The sequence below is a fragment of the Malaya genurostris genome, chromosome 3 (assembly GCF_030247185.1).
Source record: "Malaya genurostris strain Urasoe2022 chromosome 3, Malgen_1.1, whole genome shotgun sequence".
NCBI classification, from domain to species: domain Eukaryota; kingdom Metazoa; phylum Arthropoda; class Insecta; order Diptera; family Culicidae; genus Malaya; species Malaya genurostris.
In genome coordinates this window covers 40,502,335-40,526,401 of record NC_080572.1, presented here as the reverse complement: position 1 = coordinate 40,526,401, position 24,067 = coordinate 40,502,335, and the positions used below count along the sequence as shown (strand labels likewise).

At 37.3% G+C, this 24,067-nt stretch overlaps 1 protein-coding gene across 2 annotated transcripts in view; it reads right to left on the bottom strand.

The window, feature by feature from the left end:
• The window catches only part of LOC131435257 (dehydrogenase/reductase SDR family member on chromosome X), a 71,720-nt gene that overhangs the window by 30,442 nt on the left and 17,211 nt on the right, over positions 1-24,067 (bottom strand). For both annotated transcript variants that reach the window (XR_009230471.1, XM_058602940.1), the window contains exon 2: positions 12,030-12,917. Coding sequence is in view for 1 of the 2 variants with exons in the window: in XM_058602940.1 (XP_058458923.1) it covers positions 12,030-12,210 (181 nt within the window). In the remaining variant the exon portion in view is untranslated. The remainder of the gene's footprint in view (positions 1-12,029; positions 12,918-24,067) is intronic.

The window sequence follows — 24,067 nt, the reverse complement described above, 5'->3', positions numbered from 1 at the left end:
AATTGATAAAATAATGCTAAATAATCGATATTAAGCGGTTGATAATAAATAATCTATTAGTCAATATGAAATAATCAGTACGGCATAACGTATTAGTGGGAAAGAGAGAAGATCTGGGATATATCTTGGTGAACAATACGACCTGAATGTTCTGAACAATACTATCTGAGAACATGTTTATCAAATTCCATACGTAAGGAAATATGCATGATTTTTTTTGGTTATACAGTCGTTTGTTGGAAATTATTCATTTTATATTTAACTTAAGTTTTCATAATATAGGGAAGACCGAGGCTAAACCGGACACTTTTTGGAAATTGAAAAAAACTTCCATTACAACTAGGTTTCTACCCTAGTTATCTCTACTGTTGTGTAGATTCAACCTTCAGCTACAATTCCCAATTTGTGATTTGGAAAAATATGCATTAGTTTTCATATCAAGTCGCCCAGAGGTGACCTACCCAAAATTAAATATTTCTGAAACCGCGGGGCAAAAACGAAATCGTTACCATTTATAAGATATTTAAGTTGTACGGTTAACCCTGTGTTTGATCTAGCCCCGGTCTCTTCTAATAATTTCTTGAGTTTCGGGAAGGAAGAGGGGTTGAACTCCTAAAACCCCTCTGTATACGCGCCTGTTGTCAATATATGACATTTCGTTAGTGTGTTCGTTGCATTGTAGAGTGTTTGCGAGAAGGAATGTTTCATTATTTCATTTTAGTGGAAATATACAATGAACATCCTCTCGCTAAGCAAACCCGCAGAAAGTGTATGCGCGGTTCAAAAAATGGAAACTATGATTTTAAAGATTCTGTGGAAAACATGGGGGTGGAACCATCACTGGTGACGTATACTGGGGACAATTGATGTGTTTTAATAGAGCATTGCTGGATAAGCGGCCGCAATGTGCAGATCGTCACGATAAAGTAATTCTGCCACATGGCAATGCAAGACCCCATGATTCGAAAGCCGTAAAAACTTACTTGGAAACGCTAAAATGGGAAGTTCGTCATTTTTGAGAAGTCATTTTCGTCGGACATTACCACTCATTACCACTAACTAAAGAAGAACTCTCATTGCGGTATCCGAGCATTACCAGAGAGATGGTGATGATACTATTATAAAAAATTATATTGATGATACTATTATAATGAATCATGAATCCTGTTATTATTTTACTGCCCAACGGAGGCGAGATTTTTAATAGTTACGATGAAGTTATCCTTTTTTCTGGCAGGATCGTATATTCGATCGGCTACGGTACAGTCGCTTATTTACATTAGTGGAGCTAGAAAACTTCGACGATAGAGGAGGTTTATTCAACTCATGCAAAAGGATCGATACTATCGTATTCTATTTCATAGACTGGATTATTAAAAAGTCGAAAAGGTTTTTTCTGAAGTGATATTCCTAAACGTGGGAAAGAAGAGAGACGTCCGAAAACACGTCACTACTACGTCTTACTTTACTACGCGGGCATTCAGAAGTTACCCAGTTTCTGCACTAGTATGAAGCCAAGCTAAAGCTTGTCAGAAAAGGAATTCATATCAGCCTCAACTCGATCTGGAGACGTTTACAAGAAGCAAAGAATGATGAAACATCTTTTTAGCTGTGGGTTCATGTGAAGCGTGCCTAGTTAGGAAACAGAACTGATTTCGTTAGGTGCACTGTCACACACCCGGTCTGCATACATTTCAGAGCGAAGGTTTGGTTACTTGGAGCTCAGAAATGATGGTGATTAGAGTTTTGCCTTTTTCATATAGAAAGGTTATGCAATCTCTTGAAAAATCGACTGGTAAAAATTGCAGGACCAAGTGTCATATACCATTCGACTTAGTTCGTAGAGCTGAGCAATGGCTGTGTGTGTGTATATATGTGTGTGTTGGTGTTAAATAATCTCACTAGGTTTTCTCAGAGACGGCTGAACCGATTTGAACAAACTTAGGTTCAAATGAGATCTCGTGGTCACATGCGGAATTCCTGAATTTCATCCGGATCCGAGTTCTGGTTCCGAAATTATAGGGTAAAGTGTGTTAAAAATTTTATACCGCCACTGAAAGCGGCGAAACAAAATAGATAAAAAAAATCTAAACTGACCTCAAAACTACACCAATTGGTAGCTATTACCAGTAAGCAGCCAATCAAACGGATTCCAAAAATAGATCTCACTCACTTTTCTCAGAGATAGCAGAACCGATATTCCCAATCTTGGGTTCAAACGAAAGATCTTATGCTCCTACCAAAAATCAAGAATATTTTTAGTATTTCACAAAAACTAATACCGTCGTTTAGAGTATGATATCAAAATCGTATGTAATCTTTAAAATTTGAATAAAAACAAGTAGAGTTTGAACGTTATGTTAGTTGGTGGCCAACTTCGATTATACCGGTTCTCGGGTTCCGGTGTCGAAAGCACATTGCATAAATTTTTTGATTATAAACATTCAACAAAACCCTGAGTTGGCATGTTCATAGTCCCGCATGTTTCCTCGCGACCGAATGACAATTTTGACAACTCTCCATCACAATAAAGCCTCCAGAAAATGAAAGGATTCAATGGCGGTTAAAAATATCTCGTGACAATGAACTCCAACAATGGCAGAAAACCGAAATTTCCATTTGTTCAAACGGAAGAAACCAAATGTAATTCTGTTTGTACGCATGTCAGTCAATAAATTAATAGCACCGAAAGATTGTCACTCATAAAATCCCATGTCACATTAATTCGAATATAGCGCCATTGCCCGACAAAGTGGGACACGTAGCACGGTTCGACTGTGCATTGTCTGGGCGGATTTTCCGTTTGCGAACTCCGATTCCAATTTTCAACCCACTCGGTTGCATTGCGTGTCATCGACGGTTGCAGGTGGGATGACAAATATTACTTTTGATGAATGCTATCCCGTGCTTGAATAGGTTAGTGTGTGTGCGTTGAATCGACCTGACGAAAAAGGACGGCCGCTTCGACAAGCACACAGGCAGCGAAAAAAAAAACAGAGATATGTTCTAATAAAAATAATAAACGAAATCGCGGATGCAATAATTGCCACCAAATTTCAAGGAAAGGGATGTAGTGCCAATCAGATTTTCCCGGGTTGGCATAGTTGTCTCTAATCTAATCCAGTGCAGGTCATATCCATTTCAAATACCCTCCATTGGGCAGTTATTCTGGTGGTTTCTACGGTGACTACAGCCTACCCGAACTGTCCTCTGAATTCATTATTGACGCTGGTATGCAGAATTTCTCCCTGGATAGACATTGGACACATAAACTGAAATGTTCCCCTCCGACGCCTACCGGTACAAGGTAAACGGCAGAATGTTACTTCCGATTGCTGCCGGATTCTCGATATTGGCTTTGGGCCGACTTTGCACGGTAACACATTTCGAATGTGGTTGATTTTAATTATAAACGAAACTCTCAGTTTTATTTTCATCTCTTTTTCTGCAATTATTCCATTGTTTCTGGAATTGTCCCCAGCATTTGGTTTCATTTTTTTTTTTTGACGTCTGAGGCTGGAAGCCGGTTATGGTAAAATTGAGTCCCTGTTTTCCAGCTGGCCTTCGATAGGTCGAAGCGAACTCAAAAACAACGGAATTCGTTATTGTGGTTTGTCGCCAGCCGGAAGCTGCTCGCAATTGGAATATTTTTTTGATTGCTTGCGAGAAATCCTATTTATTTTTTTCAGCTCTTAATCCTGGCAGACCGTAATGGTGCTCATTTAAAATTAATTTTCACGGGTGACACAAAGTCACCTACATTTGCTTACCGCTGATAAATTTGGATCGAACGAGACCAACTACTTCCGGCAAAATGCGTACTTCATTTTTTTTTATCGTTTGTTTGATTCGTCATTATCGTGTCGTTTTCGTTTTTATCGTGTTGGCTTAGCACTCGGTTCAAGTGTACTCGAATCTGTATAATCTTTTAAATGGGGTGCACTTTGAAACGCAATTCTCGTCTAGAAGAAAATCAATATTATTAGTATATTTAGATTACTCGCACGCTTACTAGAATAACAGAGACTTCAATTGCCTGGTAATATCTATGACGGAATTGAAAAAAACCCTTAACATCCGGTTCAGGATGCCAGACACCGGTGTCATAGGCCAGTTATCATGCTGGCAGAAACTTTCCGCAATTTAATTGAAACGAACTTATGTAAATGATTATGTGGCTTCAATTTATAGGTGTGCGGAAAACTAATTAAAAATTCATCAACCATCCTGAGCGGTTTCCCGCTGCCCAGAGCGGGTGATTTTAGTAATTTATCAAGAGGATTATGGTGAAAATGAAGTTTAATGGTTTCCCGATACTACGTGTCCTTTTCGATTACGATACATGTCGGTAAATTAAATTTTAATTTACAATTATGTTTCTACATGGCAAATCGTTGAATAACTTAATCAGTTGAGTTGAAGAGAAAAGCTTTTTCATTCATGTGTATGCTTGCGTTTAAAAACGAATTCGAAACAATGATACAATAAACTTTTTCATCATTGTGGAGGTTATAAGACAATCATTTCTCAGACAGTGTATTTAGGGTTAATTTCCTATTTTCGTCAAATTTTAGACTCGAGAAACGAAGGATGAATGAAAATTTAGTTGGTGTTCGCATCTTATCCGACACAGTCGAAAATTACTTACGATTGAGACAATAGAAACAAATACAATACAGCGTAGCGAACAATAGAGTATACGAAATGGGCAAAAAATATTTACAAAAGCCTGAAATTTGGCCTTCAGAACAAAACTCAATTTGTACTGATTTCAAGTGCTGCAAAGTTAGACCAGCAGCAAACGAAATTGAAATCTTGCAAAAAAAAACGAATGCATTTAGGCGTTAATAATGTAAGTGAGATTCAATTGAACAAGTCTTCTAACTCTGTGTACATTATGTTTAAACTGCATTTATCCATTAGAAATTAATAGTACATGTCGTACCATTTTCTTACACACTAAAATTTGATTCTGTTGTTTGGTAATTTTTTGGCGAAAACTTTCGGTAATCAATAGAAACAATCGATATTTCGGTACATTAACTTTTCTCGGAGATGGCTGAACCGATTTTTACAAACTAGGATTCAAATGAAAGGCCTCATGGTCCCATAGTCTGCTATTGAATCCCGATCCGACTTCCGGTTCCGGAGATATAGGATGATATGCATAAAAAATAGAAAAATTTACACTCACTTTTTTCAGAGATGGCTGATTTTTACCCGATTGGCCCTATAGCCTGCTATTGAATTTCATTTGGATCTGACTTCCGGTTCCAGAGTTACAGAGTAATATGTGAAAATTAGAGAAAAGGTGTGCTAAGATTCAAATGCAAGGTCATTTTATCCAGATCCGACTTCCGGTTCCGAAACTAAAGCGTCATAAGTGGAAAATTACGAATTTCATTAGTATTTCTTCACAAACGATGGTCAAAAACAGGTATAAATCCCATAAAACTGGCTGATAAACTCTTCTAGTTTGCAGAACTTGTTAGTTTGTGGCCATTAAAGAATAATTCAGCACTACTGATCCCCCATTTTTCTGTTCCGGAAACACCGAGAAGAAAAAGTCAAAAAATAGAACTCACTTCGATTTCTCAGCGATGTTTGAACCGATTTTCACATATCGTGAGTTGAATTTAAGCTCATATTATCTTTAAAGCTACTGTGAAATTTCATCCGGATCTGACTTCCAGCTCCGCAGTTACAGGGTGATGAGTATCAAAGTTTACATATCGCCATATAGAATGACAATATGTGTCACACCGGAAGATGAAGAATACATAAAACAAACGATGAGTGCTTTGTTCTATTTCGTACACGCTATGAAGAAAACGAAACGGTTACGGATATCTGCTTATAGTGTGTAAACGAATGTCAATGAATTCAAATTTATTTGAAAAAATATGAATTTTCACATTCGGTAGTGCAGTAATACTGTGCCGGTGGTATAATGATGTCAATAATAATAATAATAAAAGTAATAATCCTACTACATGTTTTATGCTGTTGATTTATACTGTTTAGCTTGTCTTACATATGTAGAAGTAACATAAATGCAGGTTCGCTTCGTTTGTTAGATTTCTTTTAATTGATTTAATCGAAATAGAGCATGAGATAGTAAGTCTAGGTTTAACTAGTTTCAAAACTGTTCCAATTTTTAGGTCATATTTGTTGCTGGTAATTAAACCAACTTCGGCTATACCGGTCATCTGAATCCGGTTTCGGAAGAATTGGAAATGATGATTTAAAACTGCAAAAGGGTCTCACTCACTTTCCTTCAAGATGGCTAGATCGATTTTCACAAACTTATAGGTTCAAAGGAAAAGTCTTACAGTTTCATACGGAATTCCTAAATTTGTTATGGATACTACTTCCGTTTCCGGAACTACAGGGTAAACCGGATTTGCAGAGTTTGTTAGTTTAAGTCAGTACAAACTTTCCTATTTCTATTCAATGAACAGTTGTTTTTGCGAATCCCACAGTAATATTTTTGATTTTATGAGTAATATGAGAAAGGCATCATTACACCACTAGGTGGATTAAAACAGGTTTTTTTTTCGTGGATTATAGTCCAGTAAAATCATAACCACGATTCTTCATTCGTTTCTGTGAAAAAATATCCACATCCGAAAAATCTAATCGTAAGATGAAAATTTGTGTTGTTTTTTGGAATTTTGGATCCATTCGAATCCAGAATTTTATCCAAAAGAAAAAAATACACGAAAAATTACTCATTCGCTAGACCCATCTGGTTTACAGTTTGCGGTAGTTGTTTGACAATTCAGCAATATTTCTATTACCGAACGATCGGTAGTCGATTCAATTATTGAACTAATTACCAAACGTTCAGCTGTTGAAAATTCGGTAAAAACTTACCGAATTCTGCGAAATTTTTAAGTCTGTATACTGCATTTTCCGGGTATATTTTGATTCAGTACAGCTTCACATCAGGAAAAACTGGATTCACTTATGCTGTTGGAAATTTGAAGTACAAAGCGTTGTACAAGCTACTCTGATTTGTTCAAACAAACGATATAACGAGTCGATTCATTCTTACTTTTTACAGTAAAACTATCGGTGGGTAATGTCAGAAACAATGGTTCATAGTCGACGTGGATACACAATGGTTTGTATATTGCACATGCTAATGGAACTTGGAGATGCAGATTATTTGCCGCCTTGTAGTTAAAAACCAACTAGTTACCTGTAACTAAAAATTTTGGGGCCAAACCTAGTGTGAAATTTTTTAATTTAGACAAGCCAGAAATCGCCATCTTGATTTTTTAAATAACTTGAAACATCAATTTTCAAAACCACCTTGATATTTGAAAATAGCTCAAAACATTACTTTTTGACATTAATTTGCCTTACCCGTACCAAAAATAATGATATTGTAAGAATTTGCAATAACCTCGATAAAGTAAAGGTCGCCAATTTGGTTTTAATAGCGACTTGAAACATCAAATTGGAAACGTTCTCGTCGAACCCATTCCAAAATACAAGCGCTTCAAATTAGGTCCGAAAAATCTATTGCCGATAGTTCCTAATTAGATTGCTAATTAACGGAGAATCAACAGCTGATGGGTATTCAATATACTCAAGCAAACACAAAATGGGAAATGCCACACACAGTACAAAAACGAGTATCCAGCGAGCACATTGATGTAACTCAGTTTTGTCATCTACTCAGGCAGCCACCGACTAAAGTTAAAATTGTAAAATGGCATATATTTATAGATTCTATCTGGCATATATAGATAATGTTGTTTCTGCGAAAGTTCATACGATGCAGAAGATAGCGATACTTTTTCAAGCATAACGTGAATCCTCCCTATATCGATCGAAGCGAATACTAAATGAAATTTGAGGTGTAAAGTAACGATCGAAACCGTCGGCCGTGCAAGAGAAATCAAACGGATGACATCATTATGGCATGCTGTGATTGGCACGTGAAAACATACGTCGACTCAAACTATTCTTACAATAGTATGCCATTGAAATACCGAAACGACGTTGCCATACATGTTTAAATTAAATGTTACCGCATCGATTGGTAGCTAAATTTTATAAATACATCAACAAATGTCTGAGTTATTATCGTTCAAAATTATGATAGAAAAAGATTACGCTTTTAATTTTGATATTTTCAATTGACACCCGGCCCCGTATAGTGAAGGCAAGGCAACGATCGGTAGTCGATTCAATTATTGAACTAATTACCAAACGTTCAGCAGTTGGAAATTCGGTAAAAACTCACCAAATTCTGCAAAATCTTTTAAGTGTATAACCTGTATTTTCCGAGTATATTTTGATTCAATGCAGATTCATATCAGGAAAAACTGGAATCACTTATGCTGTTGGAAATTTGAAGTACAAAGCGTTGTACAAGCTACTTTGATTTGTTCAAACGAACGATATAACGAGTCGATTCATTCTGTCTTTTTACTGTAAAACTGTCGGTGGGTAATGTCAAAAACAATGGTTCATAGTCGACGTGGATACACAATGGTTTGTATATTGCACATGCTAATGGAACTTGGAGATGCAGATTATTTGCCGCCTTGTAGTTAAAAACCAACTAGTTAACCTGTAACTAAAAATTTTGGGTCCAAACCTAGTGTGAAATTTTTGAATTTGGGCAAGCCAGAAATCGCCATCTTGATTTTTAAAATTACTTAAAACATCAATTTTCAAATCCACCTTGATATTTGAAAATAGCTCAAAACATTACTTCTAAATTTCTAATTCCAAAATTTTGTTCGGCTTATTCTCGAAAGCACACGGGCAGAATTTTGAATCTGCAAATGAGCAAAATGAGTTATGATTTCAGAAAAAGAGTGCATTTTCATGTTATGGTTATACGCTATGATCAAAAGCTCATGAACCATTTGTCCTTTTTTGGCTGAAACTGAAACGTAACGCATATCACATTGGTTAATATAACTTCAGGGATATTGATTTTATTACGGTCTTCCTTGCAGTATAAACTTAGGCGTCATGTTTTAAAAATAATAAATTATTTCAAATTAACGGCTGAATGCAATATTTTTTTCCAGAAATCTTGCCAAACTAATTATTAAATGCTATGCCTTCAAATAGCTAAGTAGCGAGGTTCTTCTGAGAACTAATTTGAATCTATATATTTTGAATCATTTTCAATATAGAAAATATTGAAGTTTCGAACAAAACGACGTAAAAACATTGTATTCTCTAAACAGTTATTCGTTTAATACTCCTGGTATGCGTTCATTTTTTTGGAAAATGTTAGAGAATCCAGTCAAACGTCAAACATATTTCATATTATAATCTTACAAATATTCCTGTTGGAAACTGCGATATAACTTTTTTGTTGTTCCGATCAACTGTTTGGAAAATAACTTTATACATATAAGATGCATACCTTTTAAATAAATTGATATAGATATAGACATTCCTATGATCATTAAACCAAGTATCTAGGAGAGAACATTTTCATGTTTGTTTTCGATGTTGTTCTAGATTCACAATCGAATATATTCTACGGTTTATGAAAGCAAACGAAATGTTATTCTAACAAAAACAAAAATCTCAAAAATTATTTTGTTCAGTTTTATTAAATCATAACATCACTTTAGTGTTTGTCAAATAAAAGATGTAACCGTCCATTCGTCCTCTTATATGATGACGGTTTATCGTTAAACAGTCACGAGGAGTGACTCGAGCGGCCCTAGTACCTCCCGAAATCAGAAACAGAAATGAAAAAAAGTATGAGAAATATTATGGGGCTGTTGATCCTGTACGTAGATTACACCGTGAGATAGAGGTTTTGAGAGTTACGTGATGGTCAATACTCCACTGCCGATAAAGCACGAGCAGGCCGTATGAAGTAGAACATAGGTTTTAACCTTAAGGTCATTCGCCTCTTCGGACTAGAAAAATTTTCTGACAATGCGCGGGGTTGGGAATCGAACCCAGGCGGGCTGCGTGAAAGGTATTGACTTACCCATCACACTATACCCGAAAAGATAGCAATGTCGTTTTTTTTAGATCGGTAGGTATTTGAGGACTACCTCAAATCAGAAAAAATCTAGTATTAGCGTGAGTTAATGGAACAATTGACAACCGAAATCGCTGTGAAATGGCCTTAGATGAAGCACATGAGCATCGTTACTATGGTTAAAAGCGATGGTTTATGCTACAGTTACTTGGGTATTACACTCGTTCACCTGATTTGGCTTCCTCGTGCGCGTTATCTGTGCTCAAATGTTAATTTATCTCTGAGAAATTTATGTGAGTTTCGTTTGGAAATTTCAGACCACTACTTCCGGAATCTGAATCCAAAACCAGTATGGCCAAAGTAAATTTGTATGATCGTCTAATAATATGATTTATAAATTTAGAAGATTTTTAGATTTTTTAGAATATGCAGTGAATTGTCGTCATTTAAAATAGGAACGTAAATGATCTCAGAATATATGGCATCATCACAAGTCTTGTGGATTGTTGTGCTATATAAATATACAATATAGTAATACAATAACCTTCTCTTGGACGCAGTCACAAATTTTATTTGAATACTACATAATGACAGTTCCAGTGGAAAAGTTTAAAGAGTCTCTTAGAAACGCCGGCAAAAGGCACACCGAGTATTAGATACATAAGTAATGTTCAGTAACAGGTTTCTGAGGGCCCCTCTCGAAATAAAATCCTGGCTACAGGTATGTCGATAAACACAATTAAAAACTATCAAATAAATATTTCTCAGAACCAAGAGCATAATTTTAGTAGTACTTTTATTCAAATGTCTGTTTTTTACCCAATCTATCATATTGTCACTTTATTCGGATTCAAAGTAAAATCCGGATTGAAAAGTTGAGTTACGATTCGAATAACATGCATTCGACATGTAATGTATGATTACGAATGCACATTTTTTCTATGCACATTCTATCAACTGGATGTCACTCGTATTCTAAAACTATTGCACGTATCAACATGAACCAAATGGCATTTTGCTTATTGGTTGTCTCTCAATGATCGGAACAACAACCAAAAATATTCATTGTTATTTAAAAAAGATATTAAAAATTGGTGCAATAGAAATGGGGCGAAAATCTAAAAACAGTTTTTTCTTGGTGGAAATATTTCATTCTAGCTCCGATCATAGCCAATTCGATACAGATTGTGAAGATGTTTTGCTTTTTGCTTGATTGGTTACCAAGAAATGATGGCACCCACCAACAAATCAAACGATTTTAAACAGCTGTTTCCAGAGCCGCTATATTGAAAATATAAAATGTATAAAATTTGTAAAAAGTATAATTTTGAAATATTATTTAAACAATAAGTGTTATTTTAAAAATTGCTCGTTTTTTGTAGGAACCTGGCCTTAATTAACAGCGCAAACCCTGCCAAAGTGTTTTGTTGAACTAAAACACGATAGATAAATGAAATAACGGAACCAAAAACTGTTGTTTCATCACATCCAGAGTGAAGTATTAATTGGAAGCAGCTTTCTCCAGGATAAAAATTTTTTTTGTCCTGTTTCTGGGATAAAAGGGGGTAAGTTTACAAGTTCGTTGCTTCATTCATCTGTCGCTGTCGTTTATGTGATAAAAGGATTAACTAAATTCATTTACGACAAATTTGCGTCCCGTCACGAATAAATCAAAACGAAACTCATGTCGTCTGACGTTGCACCCAATCACGCATATTAAGTGCGTCACAAATCAATGTTGGTATTGCTCAGAGTTGAATCGCTAATCTCTCCGATGCTAAAATATCGACTGTAGTACAAATTTGCCATTCCAACTCTCCCCGCTTGTGATCATATTTGCTTTCGGTATGTGCAATTCCATATTGCAAACAAACAGTTTCACCATTCCGAATCCAATGACTGGTTTACGAAACACGTCACTTTTCTCCAGTCCACGTGTTGCTACGATGTCCATCACCCGACCCGAACACAACGAGTGTTGGTCCCATATTCAGCACAAAACCTCTAGGCCTGGAAAAATTACGCAACAGAAAGCGGTGTGGTGTGGACTTACCGACTTTATTTGCTCTACGCAGCACAATATCTTCCACGATGCCGAGAAAACCGATCTGTTGCACCTTAATCTCCGACACTAACTGGGACCAGTTCTTCGGCATCTCTTTGGAAGATTTCATGAAGTAGAAGATAAAGAACAGAATCGCCAAAGTGATTCCGGCAAATATGATCAGACCCATGGTTTCGATCTAATGATGCAAAACCGTCTTCAAGCACACTTGTTCACACTACTGAAAGGTACTATTTTTGTAGAAAACTTGTGCGACTGGTTGGTCACTAAAAAATCCAAATTCCGGAAATGGAACTGTTATAACGGTGCGTTAACCCAAAAGCAAACAAAAAAAAACTTGGTCAGCACAACTCGATCACACTTTCTTTCACTGTTTATTTTTTGTTTTCTCTGTCCGGAATGGAAACCAGCTAACGATCTCCGATCGCCACAAACCGCTACGGATGAAGCTCTGCAACGTTATGATGGAGGCGATCTACGACAATGACTCCCCAAGGCAGCCGTACGGTCGTCTTCGTTTTCGGCAACCACGGTAAGTGCGTTTCGCGTTCTTCTCTTCTCGTTTCGTGCGCTGGAATGAGCCGAATTGAATTTGGCTAATGTGTTGGTAGATTTCTATCTACGTTGCAAGAACCCACTGACGACCACAATGACGACGACGGTCATCTAAGATTTTTTTCGGCAGCACATTTGGCCTTGTGTCGGCGGTCACGACGAGGTGCGCGAGGTATGCTACGTGACGGTTATTCGATAGGAGAGTCGATCCGGTATACGAATTCTAAGGATCTCAGAAATGAATTAAGTCAGGTTCGTCGCCGATGTAAATGAGTTGCCGTGGTTTATGATGCGTGGTCAATTCCAGTTGCTATGAAGAACCTGTGTCGAACAAGAAAGGCGTATTTGTAACGGTTAGAGTTTTGTTATTCAATTTATTGTATTGGAAAATAACGTTCTGTTTTGGTTTACGTTTCTCAACAATTATGAACCTGACACATTGAACCGGTCATGTGATATTTTGAATAAAAGGGCAATTTTTGAATTAATGCAGACAACACTGGATAGATTTTTACGTTTCGTCTTCGACTCGTCCGTGCAAAACAGTATACGTTGAAATATTATGTCACCTAGCAGTTCAGCAGACGAACAGTTAATACTACTTGCAAAACACTTCTTAGTTTTTGCTCTTCCGACATCAACCCACCCTATTACTTCCACCTTCAATTAAATCAAACTACGAATTAGATTAATTTTTAGACCAGTTTTGAAGATTTCGTGCGTCTATTGCATTGTCATTTTGAACTTTCTGTTGGAAGTTATTAAGACTCACTAGCTTTCAAGTCCGAAACGGAAAGGCCGGAATTAAATAAAATAAAATTCAAACTAATTACAGTTACTTAATTAGTTATAATAAATTATAAAAGAAAAAATATGATCTTTTGAAAATGTTAGATCCTACGGGCTCCCTGCAGTAAATAATTATTTCCATTGATTTTTAGACAAAAACCAAATATTTGGAGTATTTGGAGTATTTGGAGTATTCGGATTATTTGGAGTATTTAAATTATTTGGAGTATTTGGAGTATTTCGAGTATTTGAAGTATTTGAAGTATTTGAAGTATTTGGAGTATTTGGAGTATTTGGAGTATTTGGAGTATTTGGAGTATTTGGAGTATTTGTAGTATTTGGAGTATTTGAAGTATTTGGAATATTTGGAGTATTTGGAGTATTTAGAGTATTTTAAGTATTTGGAGTATTTGGAGTATTTTAAGTATTTTAAGTATTTGGAGTATTTGGAGCATTTGAAGTATTTGGAGTACTTGGAGTATTTGGAGTATTTGGAGTATTTGGAGTATTTGGAGCATTTGAAGTATTTGGAGTATTTGGAGTATTTGGAGTATTTGGAGTATTTGGAGTATTTGGAGTATTTGGAGTATTTGGAGTATTTGGAGTATTTGGAGTATTTGGAGTATTTGGAGTATTTAGAGTATTTGGAGTATTTGGAGTATTTGGAGTATTTGGAGTATTTGGAGTATTTGGAGTATTTGGAGTATTTGGAGTATTTGGAGTATTTGGAGTATTTGGAGTATTTGGAGTATTTGGAGTATTTGGAGTATTTGGAGTATTTGGAGTATTTGGAGTATTTGGAGTATTTGGAGTATTTGGAGTATTTGGAGTATTTGGAGTATTTGGATTATTTGGATTATTTGGAGTATTTAAATTATTTGGATTATTTAAATTATTGGGAGTATTTGGAGTATTTAGAGTGTTTGAAGTATTTGGAGTTTTGGAGTATTTGGAGTATTTGGAGTATTTTTAGTACTTTTAGTATTTGGAGTATTTGGAGTATTTGGAGTATTTGGAGCATTATGAGTATTTGGAGGATTTGGAGTAATTTAATTTAGAACTCATTTCGATTTCTCTACACTGGCTAAATTGATGGCCAGTTACGTGCCCAGAGGGGCCCTGGCCCCTTCCGAAATCAGAAACAGAAACGAAAATAAAGTTTGAGAAATATTATGGGGCTGTTAAAGCACGCAGCGGCAGGCCCTACGAATCAGAACAGAGTCAAAACCACATAAAATGTAGGATGAAACCGGGGAAAAATAAATGACAATAACAGTAATACATAAAATAGTAGTTTAGTTTTGAAGTTATATACGTTACGAAGTTTCTTGAGGTCTATCTGAGCCAACGCCTAAGTGAAGGTACTAATTTCTTTTGTTCCGATTATAGAGGTTTTAACCTTAAGGTCATTTGCCTCGTTGGGCTAGAAAAACTTTCTGACCCTATGTGCGGGGTTGGGAATTGAACCCAGGCGGGTTGCATACGATAATTTTCTCAATTAAGGGTTACACATCACATGAGTTATTTATGAGAAAGAATATGAAATTATAGTGCCATAGTACTCAAGGAAGAGCAAGGATGTGAAGATAATGTGCGGAAAAGTGAGACGTGACAAGGGTCATTTAAGTAAGCAGAAGGCTTCTCGTATCTAAACTTCTACCTTCTACCGGAGGAGTCGAACTTAGGCATCTTAGCGATACGAATCGTCCGAGTCTCTGATAAGTCAGAAAGTAAAGGTAAAGGTCGTTTGCCATTTACTATCCAAACCGGTAAAAGTAAAGTTACGAGAAGTTGTCACAGTCTGCCCACGACGGCTTCTCACACAAATTGTTTCATTGTGTTGATATTTTCTCATCTCTATATAGCTAGTTATAACACCGTAATGAAAGATTTGTCCGAAACTATTGCCGGAGTGCCTGGAGTTGTAGCGTATGGCTATGCGTCCCAGGGTGTAGGCGGCGCACGGACAGCGCTCAATTCATCGCTGTGTGTGATGGAATCCCATCAAATCTTTTTCATTTTGTGGAACTTATGAATGTTACAAACCGTTATAACGGTTAGATTCTGGATGTAAAAGAGTTAGGATGCGTTACTTTTAAGGAAATTATAGGTGTTACGACGTGCTCTATATACCCGTAACGAAGCGTTACATGTTTTACTTTTTGTAAGTTAAGGTAGCGCTTCGCCGTGGTCACGGGAGTTCACTGCCTATTCCGGGGTTTCACGCACTTTACCCAAAATTGTGAGAAAACGGGGAGGAAAACGGAAATTCCAAGAACATACGATTCTAGATAATTAATTTTTCTATCGATTCTTGTATAAATTGTGCCTGATAAACGTTTTTATCGAAAGATTTCGTGCGAGTTATAAAAATAAATGAGTTTTTCCTTATTCTTTCGCACGCACACAATGTCAACGCATGCATTGGGGTGTGCAAAATACCACATGCGGTAGACGCTAACAACATTTCTTTTGTTTTCGTTGTCCGTTCTCTATGCGTAAACGTTGAATATAGATGAGTAGAAAATGTAAGTAAGTGTTACTACTTTGTAAAATAATTTCTATTCATGTTTCAGTAGAACCAGAAATCAGTAATGATTTTCATCGCTACTAGCTTTGACGCTTTGTTGAAAACGTAGCACATCCCTACATATGCGAGTTGTTTATAGCGAGAAAAGGAAAAAAGAAAACAAAATGTTTAACAAAACTCGCACGAAATCTCGCGAAAGAAAAGCTTTCTAACAGATATTTTTCGCCAAATGCATAGTAAAATCATTTACCTACAATCGTATGTTTTTGATTTTTCGTGAATCGGATTAGTATTGGAGAAATTTGCAATTTAGGGTGAAATTTCGGCGACAAAGCAAGAGGAAGCAGTGAGTTGTCTCGCTTCGACCTGACCACGGCGAAGCGCTACCTTAAAGGCGTTACATTATTGTAAGTTATAAGCGTTACTTTTTTGTGAGTCATAGGCGTTACGAAGCCTTAGGTGTGTTACTTTTTGCAAGTTATAGGCGTAACAAAGCGTTACATGTGTTTCTTTTTCGTAAGTTATAGGCGTCACGAAGCGTTAAATGCGTGACTTTTTTGTAAGTTATAGACGTTACGTGCGTTACTTTTTTGTGAATCATAGGCGTTACGAAGCATTACATGCATAACTTGTTTTGTAAGTTTTAGGTGTTACAAAACATTACATGTGTTACATTTTTAAAAGGTACAAGCGTTACATCTGTTAATATGGAATATGGAACTTAATTCAGTTCAAAGATCTAGTCAAGAAACCAATTCCATAATCCAGAACTGAGATTCAGTTCAGAGTCATAGTTTTTAATTTTGAAGATTTTTGATTTAGAAATTTTTTACGGTTTTTCGCCCTTTTCAGTGATGGTATAAAATTTTTAACACACTTTACCCTATATTTCCGGATCCGGATGAAATTCAGGAATTACGTATGGGATCACAGGGACTTTCATTTGAACCTGATTTTGTGGAAATCGGTCGGGCCATCTATGAGAAAGGTTAGATATTTTCATTTTTTGCTCATTTTACCCCATAACTCCGGAACTGGAAGTCGGATCGAGATAATATTCAGGAATTTTGTATGAGGCCATAATACCTTTCATTTGAATCTAAGTTTGTGAAAATCGGTTCAGCCATCTCCAAAAACAGTTGGTGCATTTATCTTCACAATTTTTGCTAATTTTACTCCATAATTCCGGAACCAGAAGTCCGATCCAAATAATATTCAGGAACCACAAGACCTTTCGTTTGAATCTAAGTTAGTAAATATTGGTTCAGCCATCTCCGAGGAAATTTAATAAAAAAAAAAACGTTACATATACACATACACACACAAACATTTTGCGTACTCGACGAACTGAGTCGAATGGTATATGCAACTTCGGTTCGAAAGTCGGTTTTCACAGTGATTGCATAACGTTTCTTTATGAGAAAGGCAAAAACGCACTCGAATTTCTATGTCAAAACTTTTTTTAGCTAAAAATTCAACCAATATCGTTCCGCAACCACCGTATTTGCCTGATTTAGCTCCGTGTGACTTCTGGATATTCATCAAACTCACACGACCGCTCCGGGGAAACCGTTTTGAGTCAATTGAAGATATAAAACGTGAATCACTACGCGCACTTCAGGCTATTACGGAAATTGACTTTTACAACTGTTTCGAAAATTGAAAAAAAAAACATTGTCACAAGTGTATTGGGCTTGGGGGGAATTACTTTGAGGGGGACAAAATAGATTTGGACGAAATAATAAAGAATTTTGAAATTATGAATGAAGTCTTACTATTATTTTCCCACAGTAGTATAATTTTGAGTGATTCGTCATTTTCCGGTGGTTAATGAAGCTCGAATTGATGCAATAAAATTCTGCACAACATTGAAAACTAAGAATACGTATCCAATTGCAAGAAACAAACGCTAGTGCAATAAAAGCTGTGTCGAAATTGGATTGCCGAGATAAATTCGAAGGTGAGCCTCATTGTGGCATACTCTATTCAAGCGGTTTTTTTTCGGTTCGCTTGTACTTTCGTAATTATCCGAATTTATTCACCTGCAAACGTAGAAAGACCGGTCCACAACTGGCAATGAAAAGTTTTACGTATACCCCCCTCAAACGCAACTAGTTCGGTGACGATGATGGAAGACCGGCAAACATGAATAACACATGTTTCGAAATGGTGAAAACTGCATGAATAATGTGCAAGTGGGTCTTTGCTCTCTGAGGATGGATTCCGACGGCTGAATCTGGTCCATTTTCATGCGACAGTAAAACACCAAAAATTGGACCAATCAGGACGATCACCGGTCTGGCGCCGCAAACAAGGAACATTTCGATTTATTTTTTCAACTTATTCCATTGACGATTCATCACGATCAACAGAATGATTAAAGTTTGTACGCCGTAGAAGAAAAAAAATCCCCTTCAATTATCGCGTCAAGGTTAAGCCGTTGAGTTAAGCAAACTCATCTTGAACTTGGACTTTCAAATGGTTGTAAGAAATAGGTGCCCGGCGACTCTTCCGATGAGTACCACCACCTGAAGCGGTGCCGTTGCGCCATGGAATCTATTTGGTAGGGTGGTCAGAAAGCTTTTTTCGTTTCGGCAGTGCCAAAAGTCTCGATTTGATGTGATCAAGCTATTTTCTCGTTCAGTGAAAATTGTTACGTAAAATTGGAATACTGAAATTGACGTTATTGTAAATCACGGAGACTCGATGTCGCAACGGTCTTTGATAAATCACTAAATTAAGCGCAGTAATAAATTTGGAATTTAGTTTAGCACTGCTCTACTAGCGGTTTGTGTCAGTCCCACCAAACTTTTATTTGTTAACTTCATAGGATTGACGATTAGAAATATAGAGGATCAACTCTAATGAAGTGGGCGCACATTAACTGAGAGGTACCCTTTTTTATTACATAATCCATCCATCGGATCTCCTTCGAAATCATACACAATGAAACAGCACAGCGTTCGATTGGGTAAACAAAAGTGTGTTTATGTACGTGTAGAGGTTCGTCTCTTGCGTCTGTCTTCGCGCATCAGTTTGCGATGATCTTGCTCGGTGCTCTACACTACTAAAAATCGAAACTTTTTAAAAATGTGTTTCTTTAACTAAATTTCAAGCTCTTAACTCACTACACTTCTTTCGTGATTCAAAATTTTTAGCGCATAAATGAAAAGTTGATTTAGAGTGCCCAATCGATTCCCTACAACTTCTTCCTGATCATTCAGTAAAAACCATTCAAGCGAAGAGGTTGTGTTTCGATTGTACTGGCTCGTGAGTTAACGGCTGCTACCGAGACAATTCTAAGCTTCAGGTAGTTAAACTGCCCATAGCAAACGCAATATTCGGGGCGTTTCCCGACTGGAAAGCTAGCAACGAAGGCCATCCCGTTCATACGCACAGAGGTGTAGAGACACAGAGGTGCGAGAGCATAGAAGTGACGAGTCACAGAGGTGCCATCGCATAAAGGTGCGGAGACGAAGGGGTGCAAAGGCACAGAGGTGCTAAAGCAACCCAGTGCTGATCTACCAGGTACCAGAATTTGTACGCTGCGTAGGATCAAAAGAGACGGCATATATCGCGAGGTGCTACACTGCAAGCATCGCATTTGATCGCCACCAAGAGCAAAAGCACTGTACCTGGGGTCAGGTACAGCAAGTGCAGTGGTGTTCACAACGACGGCAGAGCAACTGAGATAGCAGTAAACGACAGAAGACTGCCAATTGGAAACAGCAAAAGACTGCCAATTGGAAATCGTTGGAAGAGCTTCACGTCGTTCTTCACGATAAAGGAACAGAGACATCAGCTACAAGGTAGATTTAATTTAATTTATTTTTTATTTCTTATATCTGAAATTTTACTAAACATAAGTTTTTATTTTGGTATTATTAATTCACAAAAAAAATTTAATGTAATGGATGATCTCATGGAAGATCATCCGAATCCGATTCCGGATACTAGTAAAAGTTTAAATACTCCGAGGGCTAAACATTATCCACAGGGTACCACTGGGCCATGGATAGTCTATCTTCGAAAAAAAGAAAAGATTTTAAACTTGATGCAAATTACAAAGGATTTGACATCACATTTCTCTGAAGTTAAAGAAATCTGTAAGGTTAATAGAGATAAAATTCGAGTTGTAGTTAACGACTTGAAACAGGCAAACGATATTGTAACCTGTAAATTATTTTCTATTGAATATCGAGTTTACATTCCATCGAAGGAGGTAGAAATTGACGGTGTTGTGACTGAAGCAAGTCTGACAGCAGATGATTTACTTAAAAATGGAGTTGGCCGTTTTAAAAACTCCATGCTTGAGGGAGTTAAGATACTCGAGTGCAAACAATTGTACTCAGCATCTATTGTCGATGGAAAAAAGTCTTATCGTCCCTCAGATTCGTTTCGCGTAACATTTGCCGGATCTGCATTGCCTAGCCATGTCTATATCGATAAAATTCGTCTTCCTGTTCGGCTTTTCGTACCGCATGTTATGAATTGCACGAACTGTAAAAAATTCGGACATACAGCTACTTACTGTAGTAATAAGTCCAAATGTATCAAATGTCAAGGGCCTCATAAGGATAATCTTTGCGATAAAGATGTTGAAAAATGTGTTTATTGTGGGGAAAGCCCTCATGATGATCTTTCAGTGTGCGCTGCATTTAAGCTGCGTAAAGACAAAATGAAGCTTTCTTTAAAAGCACGGTCTAAGCGCACATATGCAGAAATGCTCAAAACGGTCATACATGTCTCCCCTTTGGAAACCGAAAACGGTTTTTCAAATCTTGCGGAGCCAGAGGAATCTGACTCTGACGGAAATAGTGAAGATACCTCGTTTGTCACTCCTCAAGGGTCTGTTAAGAGGAGATTAACAAACCACAAAATACCAAAAAAGACACCTAAAATTATACCTTCAAAAAAAGATCCCCGTGTTAAAGCTAAAAAGCCAAATTTAAAACCAAAAACTGTGCCTCCTGGTTTGTCAAATTCACAAACCAATCCAGGAACTAGCTCAAGAAAAGACAATAATCCAGTGGGCTCCATTTCACATTCACCAACAGGATTACTGAAATTTTCGGAAATTGTAGAATGGATTTTCGCTGCATTCAATATTTCTGAACCTCTAAAGACCATCATAACAGCATTCCTTCCAATAGCTAGAACTTTTTTGAAACAGTTATCAGCTCAATGGCCAGCTCTTTCAGGTTTTGTATCATTTGATGGATAATTTATCATCCGCCGCAAATGATTCAATCACTGTCCTGCAGTGGAATTGTCGAAGCATCATGCCAAAACTTGATTCATTTAAAGTTTTGTTGCATAGTCAAAAATGTGATGTATTTGCTTTGTGCGAAACATGGCTTACATCAAACATAGCCTTAAATTTTAATGACTTTAACATTATACGTCTCGACAGAGACTCCCCGTATGGTGGAGTGCTTTTAGGAATTAAGAAATGTTATTCCTTTTATAGATTAAACATTCCTTCGACTTCTAGTATAGAAGTTGTTGCTTGTCAAATAAACATTAAAGGAAAGGACATTTGCATTGCTTCGGTATATATTCCTCCAAGAGCTCAAGTTGGACAACGACAGCTTAATGAAATTGTCGAAGCCCTTCCTGCTCCACGTTTGATTTTAGGAGATTTCAATTCGCACGGAATGATGTGGGGTTCCGTTTACAATGATAGCAGATCATCTCTAATATATAATATTTGCGACAATTTTAGCATGACGGTACTAAATATGGGTAGCATGACACGGATCCCAAGACCTCCTGCACGTCCAAGTGCATTAGATTTATCTCTTTGTTCGACTTCAATTCGACTAGATTGCACCTGGAAAGTATTTCCTGATTTACATGGTAGCGATCATTTACCAATCATCATCTCAATTAGCAGTAACAAAGGCATTGCTAATTCAGTTAATATTCCATATGATTTGACAAAAAATATTGACTGGATTAAATACCAAAGTAATATTTCAAGTGTCTTAACTTCAATGGAAGAGCTTCCCCCACTTGAAGAATATGACTTCCTCGTTTGTTCGATTCTGGAGGCCGCAGAACAAGCCCAAACCAAACGATTTCTTGGTCCATCGTCTAACAGAAGACCTCCAAATCCTTGGTGGGACAAAGAGTGCTCAGATGCTAAACACGCGAAACAAAATGCTTTCAAGACGTTTTTAAAACGAGGAGGAGGAACTCCTCAGAATTTTGAAAAATTCTTGGTTTTAGAAACCAAGTACAAGAACATACTTCGGGTTAAGAAATGCAGCTATTGGAGACATTTTGTGGAAGGTTTGTCAAGAGAAACCTCAATGAGCACTCTTTGGAATACGGCCAGACGAATGAGGAATCGTAACGTAGGAAATGAGAGTGAGGAGTACTCGAATCGATGGATATTTGATTTTGCGAGGAAAGTTTGTCCAGATTCCGTTCCTACGCATAGCATTGTTAGGGAGTCTTCTTCAAATGATGATTCCATTGATAGCCCCTTTTCAATGATGGAATTTTCCATAGCACTCATGTCTTGTAACAATAACGCTCCTGGATTGGACAGAATTAAATTCAACTTGGTGAAGAATCTGCCCGACCTCGCAAAAAGACATTTGTTGGAATTGTTCAACAAGCTTCTTGAGCAAAATATTGTTCCACCTGACTGGAGGCAAGTGAAAGTTATCGCCATTCAAAAGCCGGGGAAACCAGCTTCCAATCACAACTCATATAGACCCATCGCGATGTTGTCCTGCATCAGAAAATTGTTCGAAAAAATTATTCTACGACGTCTCGACACTTGGGTCGAGACGAACGGTTTGTTGTCAGATACTCAGTTTGGCTTCCGTAGAAATAAAGGGACGAATGATTGCCTTGCATTACTTTCGTCTGACATCCAAATTGCCTTCGCTCAAAAGCAACAAATGGCATCTGTATTTTTAGACATTAAAGGAGCATTTGATTCAGTTTCCATTGATGTTCTTTCAGACAAGCTTCACCAACATGGACTCCCAGCGGTTATAAATAATTATTTGCACAACCTTTTGTCAGAGAAACGCATGCATTTTTCACATGGCGATTTGGTAACATTCAGAATTAGCTACATGGGTCTACCGCAAGGCTCTTGCCTCAGTCCGCTCCTCTATAATTTTTACGTGAATGACATTGACAGCTGTCTAGTATCCCCATGTACACTAAGACAATTGGCAGATGATGGCGTAGTTTCAGTTACTGGACCCAAAGCTATTGATCTGCATAAACCATTGCAAGATACCTTAGATAACTTGTCCGATTGGGCTGTTCATCTTGGTATCGAATTCTCTGCGGAGAAAACAGAGCTGGTCGTCTTTTCAAAAAAGCATGATCCCGCGCAACTTCAGCTTCATATGATGGGAAGAATAATCGAACAGGTTTTGACTTTCAAATACCTCGGGGTGTGGTTTGATTCCAAATGCACGTGGGGAGGACACATTAGGTATCTGATAACGAAATGCCAACAAAGAGTAAATTTTCTTCGAACAATAACAGGGTCTTGGTGGGGTGCTCATCCGCAAGATCTAATAAAATTGTATCAGACAACGATACTTTCAGTGATGGAATAGGGATGCGTTTGTTTTCGTTCCGCTGCAAATTCTCATATTATCAAACTTGAGCGAATTCAGTACCGTTGTTTGCGAATTGCTTTAGGCTGCATGCATTCGACACATACAATGAGTCTTGAAGTTCTGGCGGGAGTTCTTCCATTAAAAGATCGATTTTGGGAGCTTTCATCACGCCTGCTAATAAGATGTGATGTGCTGAATCCCATGGTAATTAATAATTTCGAACGACTAGTCGAGCTTCGATCTCAAACAAAATTCATGACAGTATATTTTAACCATATGTCACAGGAAATCAACCCTTCAAGATATATTCCTATCCGTGTCAGCCTCCTAAATGTACCTGACTCAACTTTATTTTTCGACACATCCATGCAGCGCGAAGTGCGTGGAATCCCGGACCACCTACGCTCTATGGAAATCCCAAAAATATTTTCAAGTAAGTTCAGGCATATTAACTCTGAGAAAATGTTTTACACGGACGGATCGCGAATGGAAGAAGCGACAGGGTTTGGTATATTCAACAATAATGTTTCGGCCTCATTCAAGCTTCAAGAACCTGC